Source organism: Anarhichas minor, unplaced genomic scaffold (assembly GCF_050575085.1).
Source record: "Anarhichas minor isolate MPS153535 unplaced genomic scaffold, ASM5057508v1 ptg000021l, whole genome shotgun sequence".
In the NCBI taxonomy this organism is placed as follows: Eukaryota; Metazoa; Chordata; class Actinopteri; order Perciformes; family Anarhichadidae; genus Anarhichas; species Anarhichas minor.
The window spans coordinates 10,837,569-10,863,477 of NW_027466467.1; the positions used below are offsets into that span (position 1 = coordinate 10,837,569).

General features: G+C 40.5%; 2 protein-coding genes and 1 long non-coding RNA gene across 3 annotated transcripts; 1 reads left to right on the top strand and 2 right to left on the bottom strand.

Moving 5' to 3' along the window:
- Window positions 1-2,246: 2,246 nt before the first annotated feature.
- Window positions 2,247-11,730, bottom strand: ccdc3b (coiled-coil domain containing 3b). The gene is given in 4 exon segments (XM_076096318.1): window positions 2,247-2,296; window positions 2,299-2,551; window positions 6,947-7,121; window positions 10,931-11,730. Coding segments are annotated over 4 exon segments (843 nt in total). The 5' UTR covers window positions 11,296-11,730.
- Window positions 11,731-14,681: 2,951 nt separating this feature from the next.
- LOC142954554 (uncharacterized) lies at window positions 14,682-16,133 on the bottom strand. Its single transcript, XR_012955733.1, has 2 exons — window positions 16,074-16,133; window positions 14,682-15,172 (listed from the first exon to the last, which is right to left on the bottom strand). It is a non-coding gene; the product is annotated as an uncharacterized LOC142954554 (long non-coding RNA).
- Window positions 16,134-16,556: 423 nt separating this feature from the next.
- LOC142955023 (WD repeat-containing protein on Y chromosome-like) lies at window positions 16,557-20,256 on the top strand. Its single transcript, XM_076096404.1, is given in 2 exon segments — window positions 16,557-16,565; window positions 17,116-20,256. Coding segments are annotated over 2 exon segments (3,150 nt in total).
- The last annotated feature ends 5,653 nt before the right edge of the window (window positions 20,257-25,909 follow it).

Below are 25,909 nucleotides of genomic sequence, written 5' to 3' on the forward strand. Positions count from 1 at the left end.
AACATGTTTGAAATGTGCCCTTTTTTGTTTCTCCTCATGCCATGCCAGCCCCGCCTCTCGTTCCTTCTCTTTTATACAACACCACCATATGGAAGAAATTTGGTTCAGCTTGTGTTGAAAATTTCCTCTGCCAAGATGATTTTGCATCTCAAATGGTCCTTTGTTTTCTCTGAAAGTGCACCGGACGTAAAACTGGACAAAAGCTTAAGAAGAAGAGGTCAAAATAGGGCCAATTCATCTTCAGGATTCATGTTGCTATTAAATTTGCAGCACTTCTTTGAGAACTTGATTTACTGAATCACACTAAACACACTGTGCATGCCAAAAAGCATGTATATCATTTCTGACTTGAATACATGGAAAGCAGGAAACGTTACAATTGATGTTAGAAACTTTTAGTTGAATTCATTTTGTTCTGGTGTTTGGCTAGACACGTTTATTAAAAAACTCAGCCAAGAAACTGGTCCAAATTGTTATGTGAAACTGTAGCTGATCTGGAAAAGTCAATGAGGCAAACCATACAAGCATAAAAAAAGAAGTAAGAAGAAAACACCCAGACTACAATCGACATTTCTAGATTGAGTTTCATCCCTTTTCCCACTGTGGGATCCCGGTTGTGCACAGGAAACTACTTCAACAACTTTACACAATATTGTCTTTTATTGCTTTATTTATAAATTGATAGCTTAATTAAATTAGATGTCATAATGACTGGAGGAGGCTCTAATCTGTGGATGTATGTTATACCAAAATAGTGAATAAGGAAAATAGTGAAAAGTAACATACAGTGCATATGAAGCTCTAGCGTAAGTTCAGTCAGGAAGACTCTTGCATGCCTAAGCCCGTAGTTTATTTCTCATACATCTGCCATTCACTCCTCATGCATGCTCACTCCACCTCCCCATCTCCGCACAATCTTCGCAGATCCATCAGCTTCATCTACTCATCATTCTATCAGCCTCATCAGCCACCACTACCACCACCAGTGTCTGGACTCCACGGGGGGATTTATCTTGCTGCTGCTCAGGGCAGACGCCCCTCGATTACAAATCTCCCTCTAGAGTCCAAGCGCCAAAGACTCTACAGACTTGATCATCACATATCATCTGTAAATAATAAACTATTATCTTTTCTTCATCTAACTGGTCTCCCCTGATTGAAATGCATGTTATGAAGACGACATCAACTGTGATGACTAAAAACAACCACATGAGAAGCTTGGTAAATTTGTATTAATTTATTTGTAATTAAACAATATAGTAGCTGTTAAACAAATGAGTATGCCATTGGCAAAGCAAACCATATGTAGTTTCGGGAAAGCAACAATTGTAATAAAAGCAAATACATAAAATATAACAAATGCAAAACTTTAATTTCTGACACAGAAAAAGCCAATCCTGTACCATGCCAGGCTCACTGGCTGGACTTAATGAATGCTCAGCACTCTGTTTTCAAATACAAAAATTACACTTTCATTCAGTACAATGTGTTTGAACATACTTATATAAAGGTAGACGTTGGGGTGGGGTGGGGTGGGTGGGGGTTGGGGGGAAGGCACTCTTGGGAAACAATTCACTGATTTTAAAGGATCATAGTTTTTGGGTATCAATAGATACAAGTAAATGAAAAGCAGGCAAAGGTAGAAAATACTGATTTAACATAATGTTCGGTCTTGCAGCTTTGTAAACGTTGGCACTGCTAATTATACGCTCATTTACACAGTCGAAACATTATGAGAAAGACGAGACATGTTCATATGTTCATATCCCTTCATGTCCAAGAGTTGACCCACAAAAGACGCAGGTTGATTTGGAGAATTTTGATGATAGTATTTCAAGTAACAAACTAATTCTAATATTCATGCAATGCACAATGTGTCCAGCACAGAAAGAAACAAGATATTAAATGTGCAATGCTTTAACATTGTCCACATATTGTTCAACAGTGCATCCGCCAGCTGAGAGCTCTGTCCAGAATTAAGCTAACAAAAGACAAAGGTAAAAGTTATTCAGAGAAACCAATCATAATGGGGTGAAACAAGAGTTGAGGAGATCAGGATGGAGATCTCTTACCCCTGTGGAACCATTTAAATCCTTTATCTCCATTAATCCTTCCCTTTAGTTCATCTGGGAACACAAACTAGGTGACTAAGTGAAAGCCCTGTGTATCCGTAAATAAGTATTTTAATTGGGTTGAAGACATGGAGAATGTAATTACATTGTGTTACTCTAAATTGGCCAGCACTGTTATTTGTAGTCTAGTTTTTTAGCGTCCTGGAGGGGACCTTTTTCAGGCGCTGATTCCTCTGGTCCAGGGCAGTGTCCTGATCGGGGTGAGTTTGGGGCGTCTTTGACTCGTAGAGCTGTTTGAGGCTGAGGGTCTGCTGCTCCTTCGTTGTCTCTCGTTGGGCCTGGCGTAGCAGACGTTTCATGGTCTTCACCTTTTCCCTCAGGTGGTCATTGGTTTTCTCCAAGGAGCGCACCTTCTGGGAGAGAGTCCAGACCCTCTCCTCCTCCTCAAACAGAGCCTTCTGCACCGCGGAGCACAACAACTGAAATATGAGGGAAAGTGAGAGGGGTATTTGAATAAGCGGACTGTGGTCAAACGCGATTAACTGTGACTCATTTGAACACTGAACTGTCAAATCATTGATCAATTACTTTCAGGTTACTTGTTCGAGGAAGGCCAGTATCAGATTATGTACTGTGAGATATCCAACAGATTTTCATCTCGCTCTTCCTTTTCAATTAAATCATATACTTATCCCATAACTAAATGATAGTGTCAGATTTAGTATGTTTATGACACATTTATGATGCAGCACCTGACAGATAATACTATTCATTTTTATGCTGGATTTCTTTCAGATAAGTCATATGAGAGAACACATCTGGCATGCTCTTTGTGCAGACAACCATGGTGCCAACAGCTCGTAAGTCTTTTAGCATTGTTTGTGTATGAGTGAGTTAAAGAAAGTAAAAGAAAGATTTTGACTGCTTGGAGCCTAAAAAGAAAAAGAAAAGGGAAGTGAAAAAGGAGAGGAGATGAATTATTAAGTATGTTTGAAATCATACCTTTCTTGCCATGGGGTAATTCATAGAAACACTTTAAGTGTTACCATACTGCATGCCCTAATCTTTATGTACCAGCCAATTTACATAAGCCAAAGAAAACACACAATGTTGATTCAGGTAGGGTCCAAGAGGACTTTGAGCTAAAATGGTTGCACAAGATGCTCCCTCTGTTTCAGCAGTACATCACTGCGAGATGAAACCCAACATGCCTGCAAACCTGTGACAGAGGATCCAAAGGGCCGGACCTTTTCCTCGGTGACAAAATGAGCTCCAGCTGCCTCTGACTGCATGCCTGTCTGCCTGAGTGTGGATTTCCTCCACAGATCCTAATGATTCCAAATGGGACCAGTGTGAAACGCTGATGTATATTCCCTGCCATCAGATAACAACCGCTGAGGCTTTTGAGGAAATGTTAAAAATGTGCGGCTGGCTGCCGGCCCACATCCCTGCTTAGTGCATTACCTGCTGTAGTATTCGCTGCGGATATTTCCCATGTGCTCTTACTTATGTCCCGTAAGGGATTTGAAAGGGGTATGAAACTTTATAGTGCAAAAGATGACGTTCATGAGCAGAACAATCAAGTTTTGTAAAGCAGGAGGTGTCAAATGGCACATCACTGTCTTTCTGTGCACCCAGGTTTAACTTTCACTCAAACACAAAACGCCTTCAGTCGGTTCGTATGTCAAGGATTAAAGTGTTTCAGGCTAAGCTGCAGTGTGGACAAATACTTTGCTAATTGTCCTTGAAAAAGTCTGGAGTCAAGACTGAGACACATACAATACAAACCTGCCTCTGTGTGGAAGACAGATTTTGTTCATGATATGCTTTTATGTTTTATCAATGTGACACTTTAAGCCAGGAGACAAGAAAGGTACAGTTGTTGTATTATACCCTTGTGTAATGTAGAGGTAATAATAAACACTTTCTTGCACCACATGTCTGGGATAGAGCTTGATAAAGAAGCTAATTACAGTTAGTAGACGATAAAGCAGACGTATCAGGCTCAATTAAAGCAGTTATATATGTAGACCACAGCACTTACAGGAAAAGCACTCTCTCCTACATTAGTTCTGATGTATTGTTTCATAAGCATTAATCAATCATTAGGGCAGGTTAAGTACGGGCCAGAGTTCCAGAGCAGCAAAGATGAGATATGACATAGCGAGTCTCCAACAAGTGTTTTGTAGATAAATGTAGACCAGAGGTTATTACATCTCTCAGTCAGGGAAGAAAAGGGATCTTATTTATCATATGCAATGCAGCAGTCAGTATTTAAATTGCCTCTGGTCATAAACTGAAGAGTGATAGTTTTAAAATAGTCTAAGAAATATCGATGAACACAGTCATATATATATATATATATATATGAATCATATCTCCATAATGCTTCATACAACTTATGGGGAAGCATTGTTTTTATGTTTCTGTACAAAACGTTAAGCTTCTGTTACAGTTTACCAACAAGATTTTTGATGTGACATTTAAATGTAAATTTGTCAAGATATTTGCTTTTTCTCAATATTAAAGAGTGTGAAAGGAGGTATACCTCTGGACCTCATAAACAAAATACATTTTGTATTATTTGCACTACTGATATAGGCTAATGTAATAATTAGGAGCAGTGTATGAAAAGAGAACTGTTATATCTTAGTGGTTGATAGAACGGAATTAGAGATCGTCCCATTCTCACCCCCAACTTGTCAAATTGGTCAGTGGTCTCAGGCATCAAACTCACGCTATGTGGCCGTAGTTATGACGGGAGGGTTACGTTACACAGAATACAGAGTGATAAAGTTTGCATAGGGAGGAGGTTCAGGTGAAACTGATGCTAGAGTGGTACCTAGAGCATCATAGGTTGAAGCTTAGGGCCAACGTCAGTATTTGACGAGTTGGGGGTGACAATTTGTTGTTTCATCTAGTCTGATATCATCCAAACTCAACTGCAACATGGACGAAACAAAAGGGTTTGTATTTTATGCAAGACCGAAGCCTCTCTAAGTGCCCTCTCAGGGAAGCCATGATTGACATCAGAGGAAAAACTGACACATTTTCTAGTTGGACCATGTTAACTGAAGCTGAAATTTTAAACTTTTTTTGTTACAATCATCATACATAAAACCTGGCCTCTGCATTTTACCCATCCTAAGCATATTTTAGGAGCAGTGGGCTGCTGAGAAGCGACCTTGTCTTGCTCAAGGACACTTTGGCATGCGAATAGTAGCAGCCGGGGATCGAACCGCCAACCTTGTCGTTACAGTGGGGGCAGCGAACAGTTTTGCCTTGATATCCAGCCATCAGGTCAGGACAATGTTTGTAGCCCTTCAAAGGGCTACAAACCCTGCATTATACCTGCATTAGTGTGGGAAAATGGTTGAAATTATGTTTTTATTGCTGATAGTATTTGGCGTTAAGCATCAAGAAGACTAAATGCAGTCTGATTTACTTTGGATGACACGTGATGCGTATGGCATTATCTGTTTTGATGAGAGCTTAGGTCAGTTGTCTAAACAATGGTTGCACAATTCTTGTAAAAACAAAGTCTGTTATTATTTTGCGAGGAGGAAATCTAATCACGGGAACTATGTAAGAAAGCAGCAATGCTATCTAAATGTTGCTCTGTAATTATAATCACAGGCCTGACCCAAAAGTTTGCAGTTAGTAGAAATACAAACCATGTTTTCATTCTCTTCACACATGGCGGATTTTCTGCTTTCATGAGTCAGTAAATGATTGGAAACAGACAGAAGACTGACCTAAATCAGTCGGATTAGGCCAAAGGTTTAGATTCATTAAAGAGGATAAAGCAGTGTTGAGTGACTTGAAACCATGTATATACTGACACATTGACTCTTGGACGAGATGCAAGAAACTTAAGAGTCAAGGAGCACCAGGTGTTAGTGTTTGCCAACGGTGTTTTGGTAAAAATTAGCTTTTTATTAAAAATTTATTAAACAGTGGAGCTGGTTAATTCAGGTAATTTTGCCATAAGCAAAAAGTCGTCTATCTGCATTGTCCTGTGTACTCCAGGAGCTATTTTATGATTCATTAACTTGTATGATGTATCCACTTTCTCTGGTTTTACTTTAGTTAGTGATTTTCTTTGTTTCCATAAATTCTTTTCAGTAATCCTCAGAGGATGGATATGTAATGTGTTGCATTGATTATCTAAATTGAAGAAGTGGAGAGTTGTTTTTTCCAGTCCGAGGAAAAGTAATCTATGTCATCCTCTCTCCTTAATATTCATCACATCTTGTAGCTACGCTTGTGTTCTGTTTTACAAACGTTACTGTTTAATCTGTGATGAATTTAAACTTGCTTAATTGTTGCTTAATCCACGTAAAACAGCACTTGGTATTTGATTCTGATGGACTGATACCAAAACCTGACTTTAGTGTTTTGTGAGTTATCAAAGATCATTGTAGTTGTACTGGATATGTCACCACGTGATGTCCCTCACTTCTTCATTAGAGCTGCCGTCTTTGGGCATAAGAAAATACTCCATTAAACAACAAAATGGTTTGCCAAAGAGCTGGTATACAATGTTGTTTAAAGGAGATTTATCCTTTAAACATAGTGAGTTCTTTGCTTAGCCAAAACCTCAGAAAATGTGTGTTTGGTCTACCATGCATTTAGAACATATCTAAATTGCCAGCTTCATGGTATTCCTTTGAAAACAACAGGATGTAATATTGAATCCTTTTATGTGTGCGCCACAGTACTTTGGGCTATTGTGGCTCACTCCACTCTTTTTCCCAAACCATTTGTGTAGTCACCATAAATCCGCAGAAACTGATTCAAAGTAGATGTCCTTATTACTATCTCAAACAACACTCGGAGCTAGTTTGTGGTGGTGATTCCAATGGGCTACATACCCGGCTGTCCTCCTGAGCCTCCCACTCCGGGGCATAGGTGTGGACCTGGGTACCAGACGTGCAGTTGGCAAACTGGAAAAGGCTGGCAAATGCCCGGTGGTTCTCCGCGGTGTCAGGGAAAATGGGGTCCTGGAAGTTCACTCCATGAGGGATAATATTGTAGTTCTCATCCATCCTGCATGGAAGAAAAGGAGGATTGTATTCATGTAGTGGAGAACAAAGGCAAAAATGAACATATGGTAAAATGTTGTCCATGTGTAAAAACAGAAGCAGATGCACATAGACAAAAGTCGTGAGCAACGAGAATATGTTGTACTTAATCTTCATGTCATCAGGATTTCAAATTGAAGCAAACTAAAAGGTTTTACCTATTCATCCTATAAAGTTGATATAAAGTTGACAGACATATGTCCATAGTAAAAAAAGAGAAAAGTGAACTATATACAGAACTGTTTACAGTCCTTGGTATATTTTTATGCAAATTCAACCATTATGTGGATGATTCAAGCCAGCAAACTACAAGCCAAAGGGGTTTACTGTGCATGTTTCATATCTTCTCCTACGACATGAAGTGTGTGAGGGAGGAAGTCCTGAAGCAGCGTGTTTCCATGCATCTGGATTTCATCTCGCATCCCTCGAGGGACATCAAAAGTTTGGCTGTCCCTCAGTGACCGTGTGTTTGTGGGTGTTTGTGTGGGTGTGTGTGCATGTTGAGAGAGCACAAAGAAAGCTGATGTTTTGCTTCAACAGAAGAGGTCAAGGGTCAGTTGTAAGCACAGTGACCAGGAGGTCAGAAGGAATTGTGGATCCAGAGGAACTTGATGTAAACATAACTGAAAAATAATCGTGACCTAAAACTTATATGTCTATGTTATTTAAAAGTCCTGAGGGAGATCCAGAGCTGCATTTTTCTCCAAGCTAGCCTCAGATTTGTCCTGTCCTGGGAGCTTATGCTCATGATTGATTGGCAAGACTATTCTGGTCTGAGATAAGTGTTGTTGGGGCTTTTACAACAGGAAATAGGCATTCACTGGAGACAGCGATGAGAACTTTTTAGTTTTGGCTTGCTCGTACAGCGTCTGAGACTGCGGAGCAGCCACAACAACACTCCTATTAAACTCCACACTGATCCATTTTAGGTTTTTGACGGAGAATCTCACATTAGCGAGAATGCTACATGCGAAGATAAATTGTTATATCTAATTTCTTAAAATGTTCTAATCTGAATAGTGATACATCTCTACAAGGTTCAATACCAGTAGCTCAATGAAAATTTGAAAGAATAAATGTTCAGATATTTAAGGAAATACTTTCATTTGCTTTTTTCAAGACGTAGATGAGAAGATTGATATCATTCCCATGTATAGTAAGGAAGAGTGAAATTGGTAGGGGTTGGAATATCTGGGGAAGCCAATCAGAGGCAGAGTAGGGCGGCTTATGCCATCGGCATCCTTGTAAAAAAAAATATTGCACTTATATATTGCATATATTTTTGCACTTCCGGGTTCCCTCGTATCAAAGTCAATGGGTGTTGTTTTTTATGTGTTTTTGTTTAGATGCCTGAAATAAGGTATGTAGTTAACACAAGCTTAAGAGATTTAGTTTGTTCTACGACATAAAATACCTCAACAAATAACCCTCTCATTAATTTGGAAGCTTTTTAGTGTTTTTTAAAAAGGCAGTTGCTAGGTGGCTTAATGAGAAAACCAAACGTCATCACTCCATCTAGTCTGCCTTTACTTCCTCTTTGTGTTTACTCATGCTCATGCTGTCGTTTGTTTGTATCCTCATATTACCTTTTTTCTTCTGGCGATTGCATTCAGGCTTCAAAAATCCTAAAAGTTGTGTTTATTTGTGAGGATTATCACGTGTGTTTACAAAAGAGCTTATTTTCTGCAGAAAAATCCAAAATCTATTGGAAAAATCCCTTTGACTTTTGGTCGAGAAAACCAGTGCGATGCTAACTTCCAGTTTGGCCTTCAAAATACACTATTCCTGCAACACACTAGAAATATGTTATATCCCGTTTATTGAATCCGAACAGAAACTGATGTGTAAAAACTTCCTGTTGGACACAAACTGTATTTAATACCCATCTGAACCAGGTCTCCCATAGGTCTACGTGCTTGTGGGCTAAAGTCTACTGGAAAGGAAAATGAGCATGAGGGTTTTTTGGAATTGCTCTCTCCATTATATCCCTGGTAACCAGCAAGAGATCACTGCTTTGGTTTACTGGCCCAATCATTGCTTCTTAATCATCCTTGGTTCTGCACTTAAACACAACTGTGTTGTGACTTTAGCTTCAGGAAATTTTCCGATGGTGGTCGCTCTGGCTGATTATGGGGATAACGTCCGGATACCATCACAACAGGGGACCGTTAAGTCATCCCTGGAGGTGTACTTAACTAAAGCCAGTGATATCGTCTTAAAAGTATCTTAGCCGTCATCAGACAATACACGATCACACAGTGTGAGTGTAATTCTGTTCATATGAAGTGTGACATATGCTATAAAGAATATTATTAAAGTTGGTCCTGCTGCAGACCCTCATGTGGGACAGCCCAAACATTAAACTTCATGAATGCTTTTCAGTGCCCCACTCTGAATATCTAACGCTTCATCTGTTTGAGAGAAAACGCAGAGAGTATAGAGAAATATCGGTAAGGCCTGTCAGCACACGTTTCCTTCATCGAGCGGCAACCTGGTGTGTTTCAGCAGGACAAAAGGTGGTCCTATACCGACCGGGTTTACCTTCAAGCTTTTGGGAAATGTCTGGCTCTGTAATTACACTGGCAGGAATGCAACGTTTCCTGAGCAACAGTGTTGTTTCTGTCCAACACAGACACTTAAGAATCAACCTGCCACATACTTTTTTTTTTTTTATCTGAGTGGAACGCTTGGCAGGCTATTAAATATGTTATTAACCTGAAATCAATATGGTATCACATGGACAGATGCTGATTAAAAGAGAACATGTGAGGATGGTTCCAATCTTCCACTTTTGACTGCTGAATGTTTCCTTACTGGCGGACGTTTGATTGAATCCCCAGAGAGTCCTTACTTCCATGACAGATCTCTGCACTGGTCTGAAGAGCTGCTGGTTTTCATTGAGGCCAGGAGGAGTTGATGGATACATTACCAAGGTGTCTTGATGGACTATTGGTTAAGACACACGATATACTGTGATGGTAACATCAACTCAGTTCGATCAGTGACATTCTCCCTCTCTCTCTCTCCTTATTTTCTGTCTTCTTTCAACTGTTCACTATTGAATAACAGCAACAAGGCCATTCTTGCAATTCAAATTCTAAAAATAAAGGATGCATCTGATTGGATGCATAAGTTGACTCAACTAATCACTGGATAGTTCTAGTGTGCTGGAGGGACTGATGGTGTATGTGCACGTGTGTACATTTGTTTGCAAAATCATCATTTAGTATTGCCAGGGAGAACTTAACACCACATCGTTTACAGCGTTTTTATAGAGATTTAAATATTGTATGTAGTTTCCTTTCACAATCAGTCATTATCAAATAATTCACTTTTTGCAATTCATGGTAATGCATTCCAATAAGAAGTACTATCATCTTTGCTGGCTGAGTAACTGTCTTTACAAAGCTGATGCCTGACTCTCAAACACCCAGAGACAGTTCTGCAACATTTTCAACCGTTATCTTTTGTCTTAAACATAAAATATGGAATAGCAAAGACAAACACGGGTTGGAAAAGAGGGTGCAAGAGGGTCATCCATGTCATGTTGTCTTTGGGCATAAATTACATAACGTTCAGCCTATGAGATTATATTCATATTCTTGAAACCTTATCCTAATTTAACTAGCCTAAATGAACAGCGTTTTTTGTAGGGAATTAATCTTTAAAAAAAGTTAGTTTTACATATGTCATTCTGCACCAGGTGAAACAAATGAATGCATCTGAGACAGGAAATGATTGATCAAAACAAAAGAGAACATCCGGGATTCTCACCTTAGAAAGAAGTAGTAGTTATTGTTTTTGGTGACACTGTATGAGAAGCAGGTGAAGTAGCCCAGGCCGGTGACATTAAACCTGGAGCCGGCGGGGACCTCCAGCATGCTGCCCCACGCCTGGTCGCACAGCAGCTCAATCTCGGCGGAGAAAAGCAGCTCTGTGTCGGACGGCTGGACGGGCAGGTAGTTATCATACACATTGTAAAACTCCTTGTGCAGTGCTAACACCTTGGCAAATACTATGATCTGTGCCAACTCGGCACGGCACGCTTCTGTCTGCTGTCTCCAGTCGCGGGGAAGCTGACATCCCCAGCTCCCATCAGGACCCGCCGCTGCCAGAATAAACGCAAATATAATCCACATGATCCGACAGAGATGGGACGACTGTGGGTCAGAGAGGCGAACCGGACGCGCTATGCTGCTGAAGGATAAAATCACGAAAAAAAAAAAAAAACTGCAGGGCTTTCACTCCATGCACATACTTCCACCACAGTAAATCAGTTTAAACAAAGGTGACATACAACAAAATAGTCCCGGGCAATTGGTAATGTCTCTGCTCTCTGTGGCCCTTGCTCCCTCCTCCAGCTAGAATACCTGCGATCAGTGGATCAGCCCATTCACACACCAGCATCTCATTCAGTAATCTGCCTCTGACCTTTGAAATGAGTGCAGAAGGAGCAAAGAAAAGAGTGTGTGCATTTTGGTCTGCGTGTGAATTCATTAAAAACAAAACTTTCTCAAACAACAAATCCTCTAGCTCCAAATGTTGTGAGATTATGTGGCATTTTAATGCAACAAAGAAACGTTTTAAGGCTCTACAGCAAACAATAAATACATCTGTGGCGCCCTCTAGTGATAACATGGGCACAGGGTTGGTGGTAGAGTTTACTTTCCTTAAATGTTTTTTTCTGGCTTGTTCCCTGTTAATTGTTTTCCGGAGGGACACTCCAGGCTCTAAATGGAAATGTGTAAGAAAGAAAATTGGCGCAGGCCCGCTCTCCCATCGTGTTTATTAATGTGCTCGGGTAAGCTATGGCAGGCTGATATGTTCACCAGCGACTCCGATAGAAACTAGGCCGCTTGTGACAACAACTGAATCTGTGGACACTCTGTCAGGACGGAACCCGGGAGGCAAAATAAAGGGATTATCGATCACCAATCCCAGCCACCCGTGAGCCGAGCCAATTCTTGGTTGTGAAAGCCAATCACCTTTACGTCTGTAACCACAAATCAACCAAGAAATGTCCGCTGTGGCCAATCATCGCTCGTAGCGCACCCAAGAACTAACCAAGAATTGACCAATCGGCGTCTTCGAGCTCACTGAGCTGTGCGGTGGATGAGGAACACGGCTGGGGGTTCCTTCCTCTTACCGCGGCATGGCGGAAGTAAGAATTAAGCCTAACGTGACTAATGCCAAGTCAATTTAACGGTAACATATGTGACAAAATGACCTGCCTGTTGATGACATTAGCTAGCTAACGCTAAGGGGTAATCATACGTATACTTATACTGTAATGAATGATGAACTTCACCTGCATTCTATCATCAGACTGCAGGACTGCCAGTCAGTTACTGGCTACATTAGCTTTTACACAGTTTGTATTTGTGTATATATTTATCCTCTATTTGTATTTGATCTTTTCCACAGTAATCTTTATTCTTGCACTGTTTATATACGTTTTATTAATCTATTTCTGGGCTGTAAGTAACTGGCTATGTTAGTGTACAATCTGCATTTGTATTTGTTCATATATATCTTCAATTTGTATTTTCTACTATTCATAGTAATGTAAGTAACCTTACATTTGCAATACACTGCACCCAAGTAATGCATAATGTAATAATAATCCATGATGTCACATTGACATGGGTCATTCTGGTCATTCACTTTTGATACTTTAAATACATTTTGCTGCTAATGCTTTTGTTTTTCTACTTAAGTGAGATTCTGTTTGTAGTGGTGTATTTTTAATTAAGTAAAATATACAAATAACTTCTTCCACCACTGGTCCCTGGTGGGACATAAACTGTGTTTAATATGCTTGTCGATGCTTTACTTCGACTCATAGTGATTCTGGGATGTTATCTGACATTTTGAGCCTGTTGGAAAAATATGCACAGACAGGGCATAATATAAAATCAATATTACCAGGTGATCCTGACTGAATATAACTGATAGTACAGCTTCCTTAAGTAATGTGTTACCAAATGTTTTGTCCGTCTAATCTCTCACAGCTGTGTTATTTACATCTGTTGCTCTCTTTTCTTTATATTTTCATTTTTTAATCTAGATGGATCCTCGCTTCAGGAAACGTGCTATCTTAAACAAAATACAACAGACGTTTCTATGTTGATATCTTCTTCATCATATTCTTCCTATTTTTTTAAATTAATATTATTTAGTACATTTTATTTAAATGTACAGCTTTTAATATCTACCCAAGAGAGGATTATCTGAACTCAAACTATGTAGATACATAATAATCGTCCTATTTGTGACATTATTTGTTTGCTTCATCATCACATAAGGTCCTTAGTTTGGGTGGACAGTAACTAAGTACATTTATTTATTTGAGTAAGACTCAAAATGTGTCTTTGCAGTCAGTTCGAACACTAACGATCTTCCCTTAGACAGTGAGTATGAGTATAAGTAATAAGCTCACAATAACAATGACGGGATCAGTTAGTAGTGTCTGAGGTAAACCACAAACACTGAGCCAGGTCATGATGTTTTAACAAAAACAAAGTCTTCAGCCAGTATATTTGCAAACACACAACAGCACAACAATCAGCTTGAGACGTGCGATCCAACTGTTCCTCTGCAGCCATTCTTGATTTCTGTCAGTATACTGATAGCAAAATTCATCCGGCCCATTGTTGGGCCACATGATTGCGTTTCTTCTGGCCCAGTATACGCCCGGGTCCTCGGCCCGAAACTGGCCAATATACAGCATGACTGTCAGATGAAACTTAAGTGGGCCTGACCTGGCCCGATGCGTTTAAACATATTGTAAAATGCTGTGGCCCAGTTCTGGCCCAGATACTACAACATTCTAACTTTTTATAATTAACCCCAGCTTTGGCCCAGCTCTGGCCCACATACTGATATCAGATTACGAACGTGCTGCTGGCCCAGACCTGGCCTATGTACTGCATTATGGGTTGTCTTGTTGCCATGGAGACCTAAAATCCCACCCCACCTCTGGGCTAACCTCTGTTCCACAGGGTATTTTTGCATTTCTTTCATCATGTGTCTTAAAAGCTGAAACGTGATACTCGTTTTTTCTGTAAATTAATAATATTAATACAATTTCGCTGAGCTGCAGTTTTTAAATGCTAAAATGTTGCCATGATGTGTTTATATTCACACAAAAACATTAGCAAGTGCTAATACATTGTAGATTGCATCTTGCTTCAAATATAAAGAAAATACCAAAATACCAAGTATCATATTTCAGCTTTTCACAAAGACAGACTAAAGAAAAAGCAAAAACACATTGAGGAACAGAGGATAGTGCAACACAAATTACCCCTAATAGGTACACAAATATGTTGCACCCATTTTATGTAGCACCCCAACACTGTATAGAGAGTAGACCTACACTGGAATGATGGGGTGTTTGGGTTCTGAACTCCTAAGGTAGTTACCACGAAGGTTTACCTGATTATTGTGAATTTATATTACCCACCGAATAACAAAGAAACTGTCAAACTTAGCAATAATTAAATAACTGACCACAGACAACTGATTGGGATGAAAAAATAAATACAAGTTTACTGACAGCTTTTGAAAATGTTCAAATAATAATTACCCTTTCCGGGGACAAGAAAAACAAAACAAAACGACAATAACACCTTACAGTATGACAGAATACTCAAATTGACTTTAAAACACTCATGGGCCCACACACACTCACTCACATTACAATAAGAACACGTTGCAGGCCCGTGTAGCTCGGGTGCAGTGCTGCCTCCCGAATCCTCGTCCTCAGCAGAAACAGTTACACAGAAAATCCAAAATCACAATTCAATGTCAGTCCTTGAGAAAAAACAGTATGTCGTCCAAAAAACCACGCCGACAGCGGAGGTGACGGCCACGGCGGTGAAATCCTCACCAGGAACACACCAACAGTCTGTCTCGGTCCGCAATCGGGTCCTCAGGTCCAGTGACTCAGCAACTTGTACTTTACACAGCAAAACGTTTACAAACTCTCCGGGTCGGCGTAAAGGACAAAGGAATCTGTAAAGACAATATATATGCAAATTAGTTAAAAATGTATGACCAAAATTGCAGATGTGCACTTAATTTGTTTAATGAAGTTTTAAATCATATGAGAAAGTCCTGCGATCATTCTTGTAGCCTGCCTGCTGAGTTCATTGACTAGACACTTTTACACATTTAACTATACATGTACAGCTTTCAATGAAATATTCTGACTATTTGGAAAATTATCATCTTACATTAATAGTTAAACTACCTGTATGTTATTTTCTGTAACTGATCGGTGTTAAAAATATCCCTAATCCTATTCCATAACACACAATCACTGGCAGAACGTCTTTCTCTCTCACGCCAACTTTCCACAACAGGCCCACATTGTGTTACTTACTACTGGGCCGTTGTCGGTACATCGTATGTGGCCCGCACCCTTACAGCAGGATTACATTTGATTTAAGTACATTTGCCGCCAAATTTGTCAATGTCCTCAACCAAGAAAATAAAGTAATTATCATGTAAAAGTTATCGTTTTATAATATGTCATGCCAAATTCAAGTAGCCCTCTGCTTACTTAATGCCTTAACCTTCATTTCTGATTCACAAGTATTGAATTTTACCGATGGCAAACTAAATAATCGTGAGCTAACCGGTGTCTCAAACGACGGCCAGGGGACGCTCACATTTTGGCATGACACCGGCAGGTTTTAATGAGGTAGTGTACGTAGCGAAGTACTGAACTAGCTAGCTAGCTAGCTAGCAAGAGTAGCTGCCGCTATTTCAGCTAGCTAACTAGCAATTTCACAATTTCAGCTGAGAAAGAATAGGGATCGAAACTGCAGTTCAGACACACACACTACGAACAGACAACCTTTTGACTGTGGGAAATAAAATATATATTTTTAACAAATGTGTTTGTACTCACCGATAGTGGACTGACAACTGATGAAATTCACTGTGCACTGAAGGCAAACTGTCGTTTCCCAATCACGGCGAGGTTTTGAGGAGCGCTTGGTATAATCACAAGGGTCTCCCGCACGGGCGGTGGCGTTTGCTGTTGTCTTACGAAGAATTTCACACGATAATCTTTACTTTCTTTTACGACTGTGATTAACTAAATACAAACTAATGGAATAAAACATAGGTAGATGTGCTATTTTATAATGTGTATTTAACTGGTAGTTGGTTGGACAAGACAATTGCATTTTGTGAAACGTAGACATGAGTGCGTCAATTCGGGACAGGCTGTAGTTAAAAACAATGTCATCTTTCCTGTTGCACCTTGCGTAAAAAAATGCCGGGTGATGTTGGTGTAATCGGTTCTGGCCCAGCAACGACATGTATACTTCACAGCAAGTTGCATTCAGTCAGTGTTGTGGGCCAAAAACTAACAACATAGTATTGGGCCATGACCTATGTAACAACCTTTGGCCCAGTAATAGCTTTACTACCAACATATTGTAATGCTACATCCACCTCTGGGCCAATTCTGGCATATACACAGATAATCTGTCCGTCAGTCAGCCGACACTGGCGGAGGTCAGCCAGAGTCGGCCCAGAACTGACTGCTATCTGGGTAGTTGCTAAATATCCACCGCCTCGATAGCAGGAAAGTCTTTCAATTGAGTTGAAAAATCGCTCCCCTTTGTAACATGGGGACGAGGTCCATCATGTTGTGGTTTTTTCTCGTATTATCGACTTAACTAGCACACTGCGGACTTTCCTCCATCTCGTCTTTAAGCATAACCGGTGTTGTAAGCACAAGCGCATGCGCATGAATGTGTTGACATTCCGTGACCTCAGCTCGGTTACATTTTGCATCGGAATCACGTGACTGTAAACAACCTGTTGGAATTCTAGAACCTTTATGACGTCATCAAAGACATCCTTTTTGGCTCTGATGTTTTTCTGGCTTTGATATTTTCTTACCATACCCTGGTAAGCATTGAAAGCATACACAGTTACAGTGGAGAAGGATACGGTCGTAAAGTCAACCCACAGAGTCAAAATAAATGTTTTCTGCTGCAAAATTTCCAGAACTGGTTCAGTTATTTCAGCAGACTGAAGTTGATAAAGGTAGAGGACTGACAATAGAGGAATTTCGTAAAGGGCTGAACTATATCTTCAGTACAGACAATGATGACGAACTCACTGCCTTGTTCTATAAGATTGACATAAACTGTGATCAAACTGTGGACCTTAATGAGTTATTAGAATTCCTGATATGTAAAAATGATGTTTCGAAAGGCTACATACATGATAATATCTTTCCCAAACCTATCAAAGTGACACCTTTGAATCACTCTAAAAATGTTCAAGTCAAATTCTGTCCCGACAAAGAAGAAATGGAAGGTGGATGTAAATCTGCTTTTCAAGAAGGACCCAGCAGGACTTACCAGAGAGGTCAATACATCTCCATCAGCTCAGATGGTACTTTCACCCAGTTGTCTACCAGAGCCGACAGTGCTATTCAAAACCAAGTTTCATTGAACAAAACAAAAAAGTTTTCGTTCTCAAATGATACCAAAATGAACGTAAATGGCATGGCGTACATCAAAGAACTCAATCAGGTGGTTATCACCACTACTCAAAGGGAAGTGTTATTCTACTACTTTGACAGCAGCAAATACTTTTCCATAAAACACGCTATTATTGTAGAGGACAGCCAATTGAGTGCCATAAACTACGGGTCCAATGACACTAAAGCAGTGTTATCCATTGGGGATGTGAAAGGTTTTTTGTATGTGTTGATCTCCAACAAAATTAAAAATGGCCTATTCAGCACAGAGGCGTACGAGAAAATTTCTCTGCAGGATTATCCAACTCTTTATGTTTCAACCCTGTTAAAAAAAAACTCTGAAGACTTCCAATGTTTTAAAATCCCCATCTTCAATGACATCTGCACTCAGATCCAATACTTTCCATCAATTGAGTCATTGGCCATCTGCGGTAGTTCATCCGAGACAATGGTCCTTGTTGACATAACCAAGAACAACAGAGCTGAATTCCCAAAAACCGTCTTTAATAGCCCTGTAAATGAGAAGTTTTTCACCTGTGTTGAATACTCCCATTTGTCTGGGTTTCTGGTGACTGGTGGTAAAGATGGCTTATTGCGTCAGTGGTGTCTCAACAAGACCACGATGTGCGCACGGTCATTTGCAGGACACGTCAAACCCATCACCCACATTAGCCTAAATTACAAAGATAAAGTTTTCGTCACTTTATCTGAGGACAAGAATGTTTGTGTGTGGTCCGAGGAACAAATGCTGCCTTTACAAAGCTTCCAGGTTGACGGCATGGAAGGTGGCCCTATCACCAGTATGTGTTATAACACAGACAACAATGAGTTAGTCCTGGCTAACACCAAAATTGGAGCATATCTTGGAAGAGGAACAGATGTTTTTCACAGTTCCTGTACATCCCATTTCAAGCCCCTGTGCTGTGCTCTCTATCACAGCCTTTACAAACAGGTCGTGTCTGTTTGCCAAGATGGTGTGGTGACCGTGTGGGACATCTTAACAGGAAAGGCCGCCGCACAGTTCAAGGTAACTCCAGAAAAGCATGTGGGGCACACTGCCATTGCATTTGATGGACCGCAGCGCAGACTAATCACAGTTTCTCAGGATGGGAAATTGAGACTCTGGAATTTTAACAACGGAGTATTACTTGCCGTTCTTCCTGTTACCTTGCCAAAGGAGGTGACAGGTATTGTCTGCTTGAACGATAGGGTGTTTGTGTCCGGACGGAACTCCAACATCATTTATGACCTGGATATAGAGGGAGACGAAAACAGATTTTTGAAGCACGACTTTTTAAATGACATTTCCTCAATGGATGGTTACGAAAACCTACTGGTTACTGCCTCCAGCAATGGAAATATTGTTATCTGGAATGCTGACACTGGCAATGTTCTCAGCTGGATTAATGACAGTAAGAGCCCTCGAACATTCCATGCAGGCAAAAGAGAACAAGGCCTGATAGTGAGTCAGTCTGATGAAAAGGATCCCAAAAAATCTCAGACTAGGAACAAGACTGTTGTGAAAGCCCCTCTTCTTATTAAATGTCTGAAGAAAAGGGAGAATGAAGCTGACACAGCCACACTGCTGACTTCTGCAGATGGCTACATATGTGCCTGGTCTGTTGACATCAAGGGAGGTTTAATCGGAAAGTTCAGGGCAGTGGATGAGGAAGGTGCCGTCATTACCACCATGTCGACTGACGTCGAAGAACATGTATTACTGACTGGGGATAGTACTGGCAAGATTTGTCAGTGGGACATTAAAAGATTCGGGTTGAGAAAACTAGCAACGGAAGGGCCATTTGAGGATACAAATGGATGGTGCGTGTCATTGGCTCGACCTCCTCTGTTGGGCTCCTGGCAATGTCACCTTACAGAGGTGGTGAGTGTTCTGTGTGACCACAGTTGTCAAAAGTTAATTACTGCGGGGTTGGACCGCTACCTCCGTCTATGGCAAAACACAGGCTCCCACATAGGCATCTTTGGGGCAGACGAATGGGGTAAAGCGCAACTCGGATGTATGACGAATGCTGAGGGGGAAGAGGCAGTGAGATTACCCACAATATTGGGAAAAAAGAGAAAAGAAGAAAAGTCACCACGGCCCACAAGTCCACCACTAAACTTTGAAACGCTCTATGAAAAAATTGACACGTTCCTCATCCAACAATCGGATGATACAGTCAAGCAGGGGGCTGAATACAATTCAAAGCGAAACGACACATTCAAAGACACCGTCCTCACACCGTGTCCACCAAACACCTTGCCAGGCCAGCAGGAGAGGAAGCCTACATCAGAGCATATACGCTTTCCACCCATCCGTGGTAAGGCTCAGCTCACACAAAATCAGACCCAGTTTAAGCCACAGCCACCTCAGACCCCGCTCATCACAGGTGGCGCTCACCTTAAACAAAGTTCTCTCCAGACATTAAACGACACAAGGTCCAAATATGGACGTGTGCCCAAAATTCGGCAGGGAGACACTTTCAAAGACACCGTCCTCACACCATGTCCACCAAACACCTTGCCAGGCCAGCAGGAGAGGAAGCCTACATCAGAGCATATACGCTTTCCACCTTACGTAGTGCGGTGATGGCACTGATTTAACGAGCGAGGACGGATTGACACGAACTTGAGTCGAGGCGGATTGCATGGCGGGTTAATAGTGCATTTACGCGCTCTGCGGATGATCCCGTTTTTGTCGTTTTGACTCCGGTGAAATTATGAGATTAAGTTGTAATCTGTTAACGACGCGCTACGAGGAAGTGTCGTATGTTATGCTTGGAGCAATAACGTGGTGCGTTGATTGTGTTACGTAGTGCGACGACGGCACTGGTCGAACGAGCGAGGACAGATGGTAGCATTAGCTTAGTATCGTGCATACTATGTATTATATACTGTAGTATAATTGAGTGTCGTCTTGAAACTACTGGCCCTGGTGGCCAGTATAGGTAATGCGAGTTAAAGGCACATCCGTAATGGCTTCATTTTCAGAACCGGAGGTTGCTGCCTGGCTAACAGGTATCAACTCAAAGGAAGTATTCTGTGAAAGAATCGGTCGGCCCATCACGACTGTCTTTGGGCTTGAGGATTTTAGGTGAATTGTCCCTTTAACGCGTGCGCCGATGTCGCGGAGTTTGGCGTGGGCTTAGAGAGGGGGACAGAGGAAAGAAGACCTGGCAACCCGGTGCCTGGGTAGAGGGCAGAAGAAGGGTGGTGTGAAGGAACAGCAAAAGGACAGACTGGTGAATCCAGGCTGGAAGGTGGGATGGAATGCTGTGGAAATTGAAGAGAGGAAGAGAGAGTTGGCGTCTCGTTGCCGCTATGAAAGGTTGAGTTTGCCTGAGATAGTGGAGGATGAGAGGTGACACGCTGGAACCTGGCAACCCGGAACTTTGTGGGTGGGACGGCGGAGCTTGAGGGTGCGTGGTGGCGTCACAGTTGTTGGCGTTACGCCAGTGTGTTTTGGATATAGGTACGTTTGTGTTTTTAGCTTGACGTGACTTTTGGAAAGTTGTGAGGAGTTGGAACAGTTTTGCTTTGTTGTCGGAGCGGTGGTGAGGAATCCCTTTTTCTTTCAATGCTCTTAGCAGGCGGACTACGGTCCAGTTGGAGATCTTGGCTGGAGCGCGGGAGTGGTGGCGGCGGCTTTGAGCGCGGCGTGCCGGGGACCCGGAGTCGTCGGAGACTCGTTCCCGAGAGCTGGGTCTGGAGCGAGCGAAGAAGGAGAGAGCTGGATTTACGTTTCCGTACTTTCAAAAACTTGAGTTTGTGGTCTCAATCACTAGTTTCAAATACACTAGTTTCTTCAATACAGCAAGATGTTAGTAAATGATGGTCCCTTTTAGGGGCCCGAGCAAATCCATCACGTGAGAGCCAATCACGTTAGCTATCGCGACCAAAAAACTACCAAGGTTTGATCAGTCAGAGGCCTCGCCTGTCGCCACTACCAAGAATTGTACCCTACCAATCGCCTTTCACAATTTGACCAATCATAATCGGCATAACTACCAAAAATTACCACTTAACTGGTGAGATAACAATACATTTTTTAAAATTAAAGTTATATGCTATAATATACAATGACACACTAGTCAAACCCTGTTAGCTACAACTGTCTTCTACTTTTGAAATATTTAACTCTTATAGGTTGGCAAACACTGTGTCAGAGAGGTCGCACGGTCGGCATGGGCAGATAGTTATTCATCCCAGTATTTTGCATAAAGAATTTTCAAGAAGAGGATCCTGACAGTGCAAATTCGATAAATAACACATCCAATCGTCCTCAAGGGCTAGTGGCGCAATGGATAACGCGTCAACCTACGGATCACAAGATTCTAGGTTTGTCTCATGGCTAGCGTGACATTTGCCAACATTTTAGCAAAGTATCCAAAACAATTGCATAACGTATTACATTGTGGAAGGTAATTTATTAACACAACACAGGCTTTGAATACAGTCAAATTGCTACTGAATCACAGGGCTCAAACATAAGAGTAAAAAATGTTTTTCTGGTTTTGTGTCGTAATGCCAGATAACAATTGTGCCTGTTACTCAATACTTGATCGAGTTATATAACTTTACTCACTAAGCTGAACAAGAATTGGGCTTTTATCATGTAGGTTTGCATAAATCAGTAAATGTCATGGCAGCCACATGGTGACTGTTCAAAAAGGACTCGCATGCAGTCAGAGTACATTTGGTATGAAACAAATGCACCTCTAGGTGAAGCATCACCAAGCATCAATGCCTTAAGAATAAAGTTACTCACCACAGCAAATACAAAGTCCCTACATTTTTGATTGCTCTCCAAAGACCTAAATCTGTCCTGAAACTCTGCACTCTCCAAACACACATTTTTTTGTCATTACTCTCACAAAGCCTTTAAAACAGTACAGGTTATGGTGTGTTCTCCACACACTCACACATTGTTTCCTCCAGGCCCCACTGCTCAGTACAAATCCATCCCATGGCTGGTGTCCCTTTGGGAATAAAGCTGGTGGGCGTGGAGATTTATCAGGTGACAAACACAAAGTGCCATGAGCTGCTTGAGGGCTCAACACTCAAGTGTGTGAGAGATGAAGAGTCTGCATGAGGACATGGCTGCAACACTGCTGACTGTGATGCTCACGATCCCCTACATCTGCAAGGGAGGTGAGAAGCTTTTATGACACAGCATGACCTGGTAGTTCAACAAATAATGCAACCTCTCTGCTATCATTTGGGGAGTTAATGCATCTGTGTTACCTGTTCATGTGACAGTGCAGCTGAGAAAATCAACAGCGACGGACTTCTTTCAAAAAATACGAGAGCAGCGTGAATCAGAGTGTTTTCCTGGAGGCTGCAGCAGAGAGATCAGCGAGGCTGCAGAACTGATGGAAGCAGACGATGTAGAATATGTAAGTTCTCAGTAAATAGTACTTTCTTTCACATTTAATTCCAATAGAGGATTTCAAACATGTACCTGAAAACACATTGACTTGACATCAAATTTATCTTGGTTTGCTTTTATTTTTAAGAGAAACACATGTTGACATATACAGTCTTCATATCGGAACTTATTAGATACTTTCTGTTCTTTCTATTAATTTATTATCTCGCAAAGTTCCCCTTTAAACGTATTCAAGTCAAGCATAAATCAAAGCACAAGTTTGATTATTTCAATATGCATCCAGACTGAAATTCTTCACCGAATTACTCTACAGGTTCTCATTTTCAAAACAAGTGTAATGTCAGTAACTATAGACGATGTCAACAGGAAGGTTTCAATTAAAAGTGGGCCATCACTCTCTGTACAGAGGGATATTCTATCCACATGGAAGTAGGAATAAAGACCATGTCTAGAACCTTGACTCAAGGCTGGAGAAGCACTCCTCTGTTCGACAGGCATATAAAGTGTAACTCAATCAAGCTAGTCACTGACGCGTTTACCATTACTGTGTTCCTACATACCAGGCTTGCAATGAGAAGACAGAGTAAAAGCAGGCCATTAACATCAACTTTGTTATAGTGCACCTGCTGCAGATCTCAGGTGACCAGCATGAAAGTCAGCAGAGAGGTGGAATGTGATCAAGTAGGATTTCTGTCATGTTGTTTCTTTGTTTCACATAAAGTCGAGCAATAAACCATTTTTTAAATGTTTTTAAGAGAGACCTCATGGATACTATCGCATTCACAGCCTGCTGTTCTTGTATGGAATAAATATAACAACTTATTTATAGGAGGAGAGTTCCAGCATGCTGTATAATGGAGCTGCTGCTCAGAAAGAAATAAACCATGTAAGTTGTAGTTTGGCTTCAATATGTTGTTTTTCATAAATAAATAAAAAGCATATTGCACACAAAGTGTATGAATAAAGCTATTACAGCAAAGCCTAAAAACACATTTGTCTTGTAGCAGAGCCCTGGAGAAGAAGCTGCAGTGGATGAAGGATCTGGGATGTAGCCAAGAGCGAGAGCTGAAGACGACTATGTTGTTTGTTGGGTCGAGGGAAGCTTGGCTTTCCCAAAAGCATCCTGGTACCAAGGGCAACTTGTATTATTACAACTAGCAATACACTATAAATAGCAAGTAATCTCACTATGCATCTTTGAACAAAGGATGTATACAATTAAGATGATTTGTTTCAAGGATTAATTTGCATGCTGAATTTCATTTCATTCAAATATTAAGAACGGTAATAAAGAACATTTATTTGATACCAATGTTTCATACTTGACACTGTTGCTTCTGTTCAGTAATTGTGACTTGTTAATCCATAGGAAATAGAAAAAAAGTAGGTTTTCAAAAAATTGAATTGGGAATATCTTGTAAACACTGTTTCAATACATACAATATCATTTTTAAGAGTTTAAAAGGTACATCAATATTAGATTAATTTGAAGTGTATAATTATATTTCAAAGTACATTTGACCTATTAAGAGCACATTAAGTGCCATCTAATTATTCTCAATAGCTTTACATGAACAATTTAATAAATGTATATTGTATGCATATTTGCTCATTTTGTGGCCTCATGGGTTAATTACAGGACTTTAACATTAATGAGGGGCTAAGTAAGATGTTGGGCCACAATGAGCCACCTTTTATCACCCTTTTTAATGCTCTGTGATGACCTGTAAATGCTGTCACAGGGAGTGTAAAAAATGTATCTTTTAGTTCTTGGGCCATTCAATTTTATTCAGAGGGTTGTGAACTTAGCTGTGTGTAGTCTTATCTTCTGTTATTTCGACCTGCGTGTTGTATGCTTTGTTATTGTTGTAGTGTTGGTATTATTAGTCCATCTACTGGTTTAAAAAATCCAGGGAATTAGCCTCAACACACGGATTAATTACTTTACCAACGCACTCACTGCAAGGAAAAATAGCACATCTTGTCCTGACCTGTAGCCTTTGATTCATATTGGAAACAAAGAATAACAGACTCAGTTGAGTTTCTATTTATTGTGGGCATAAGGAATGCAGACAATCAACAAAAATGGCCTAGCAGTTTTGTTTCTTGATCCAAATATTTCACATTTAAAGAACTAAATCGAAAGAAATATTTTTTGTCTATGTGCACTCCTTTGCAAAACGAAGTTTTTTTTCCTTTTGCAGTTGCAACATCAGAAATATACAATGTTAAGTTTAGTCATGTGTCACATGCTGATCACGAGCGTTGATTGTCGCCTTCTCCCCCCATATCTAATGGACAGTTAATAGAATGAATGGAGGCTGGAAATATACAGATTTAAGGCGTTTCTCTTCTATTTCTATGACTTATCTTCGATCTTGCCATATTTTCAAGAACAAGTTCGCTTTAATGTTATAATCCAATTGTATGCGACAATAATTGTAGGATACTGTAGGGTGACAGGCTACTGCCTCTTTAATGCTGCCTTCAGGTTCTCCTCGTAAGATCACAATTTATCTTTGTAGTAGTAAATACTAATGCCTTCTCACCTGATAACAAAATGTGCCAGATAATATGAGCCGGTTATTGGATGATATTTTATTTTTAGAATCAAGTACCACAGAATTACTTTGTGTATGATTACACCTTGAATAAGGAATACTTCAAATAGAGAAATTGGCTTTACAATTGTAGGTTTCATATATGAATTATGCTAAAAGTTATTCTATGGACAGTATTATTTTAATATCAATTGTCATTACATTTTGGTACAGCGAATCAAAGTTAAAATTCCAACCTTACTGTTTTTTTTAGTACATTGATTATCTGTCGTTGCCATACATATTTGTTCTCC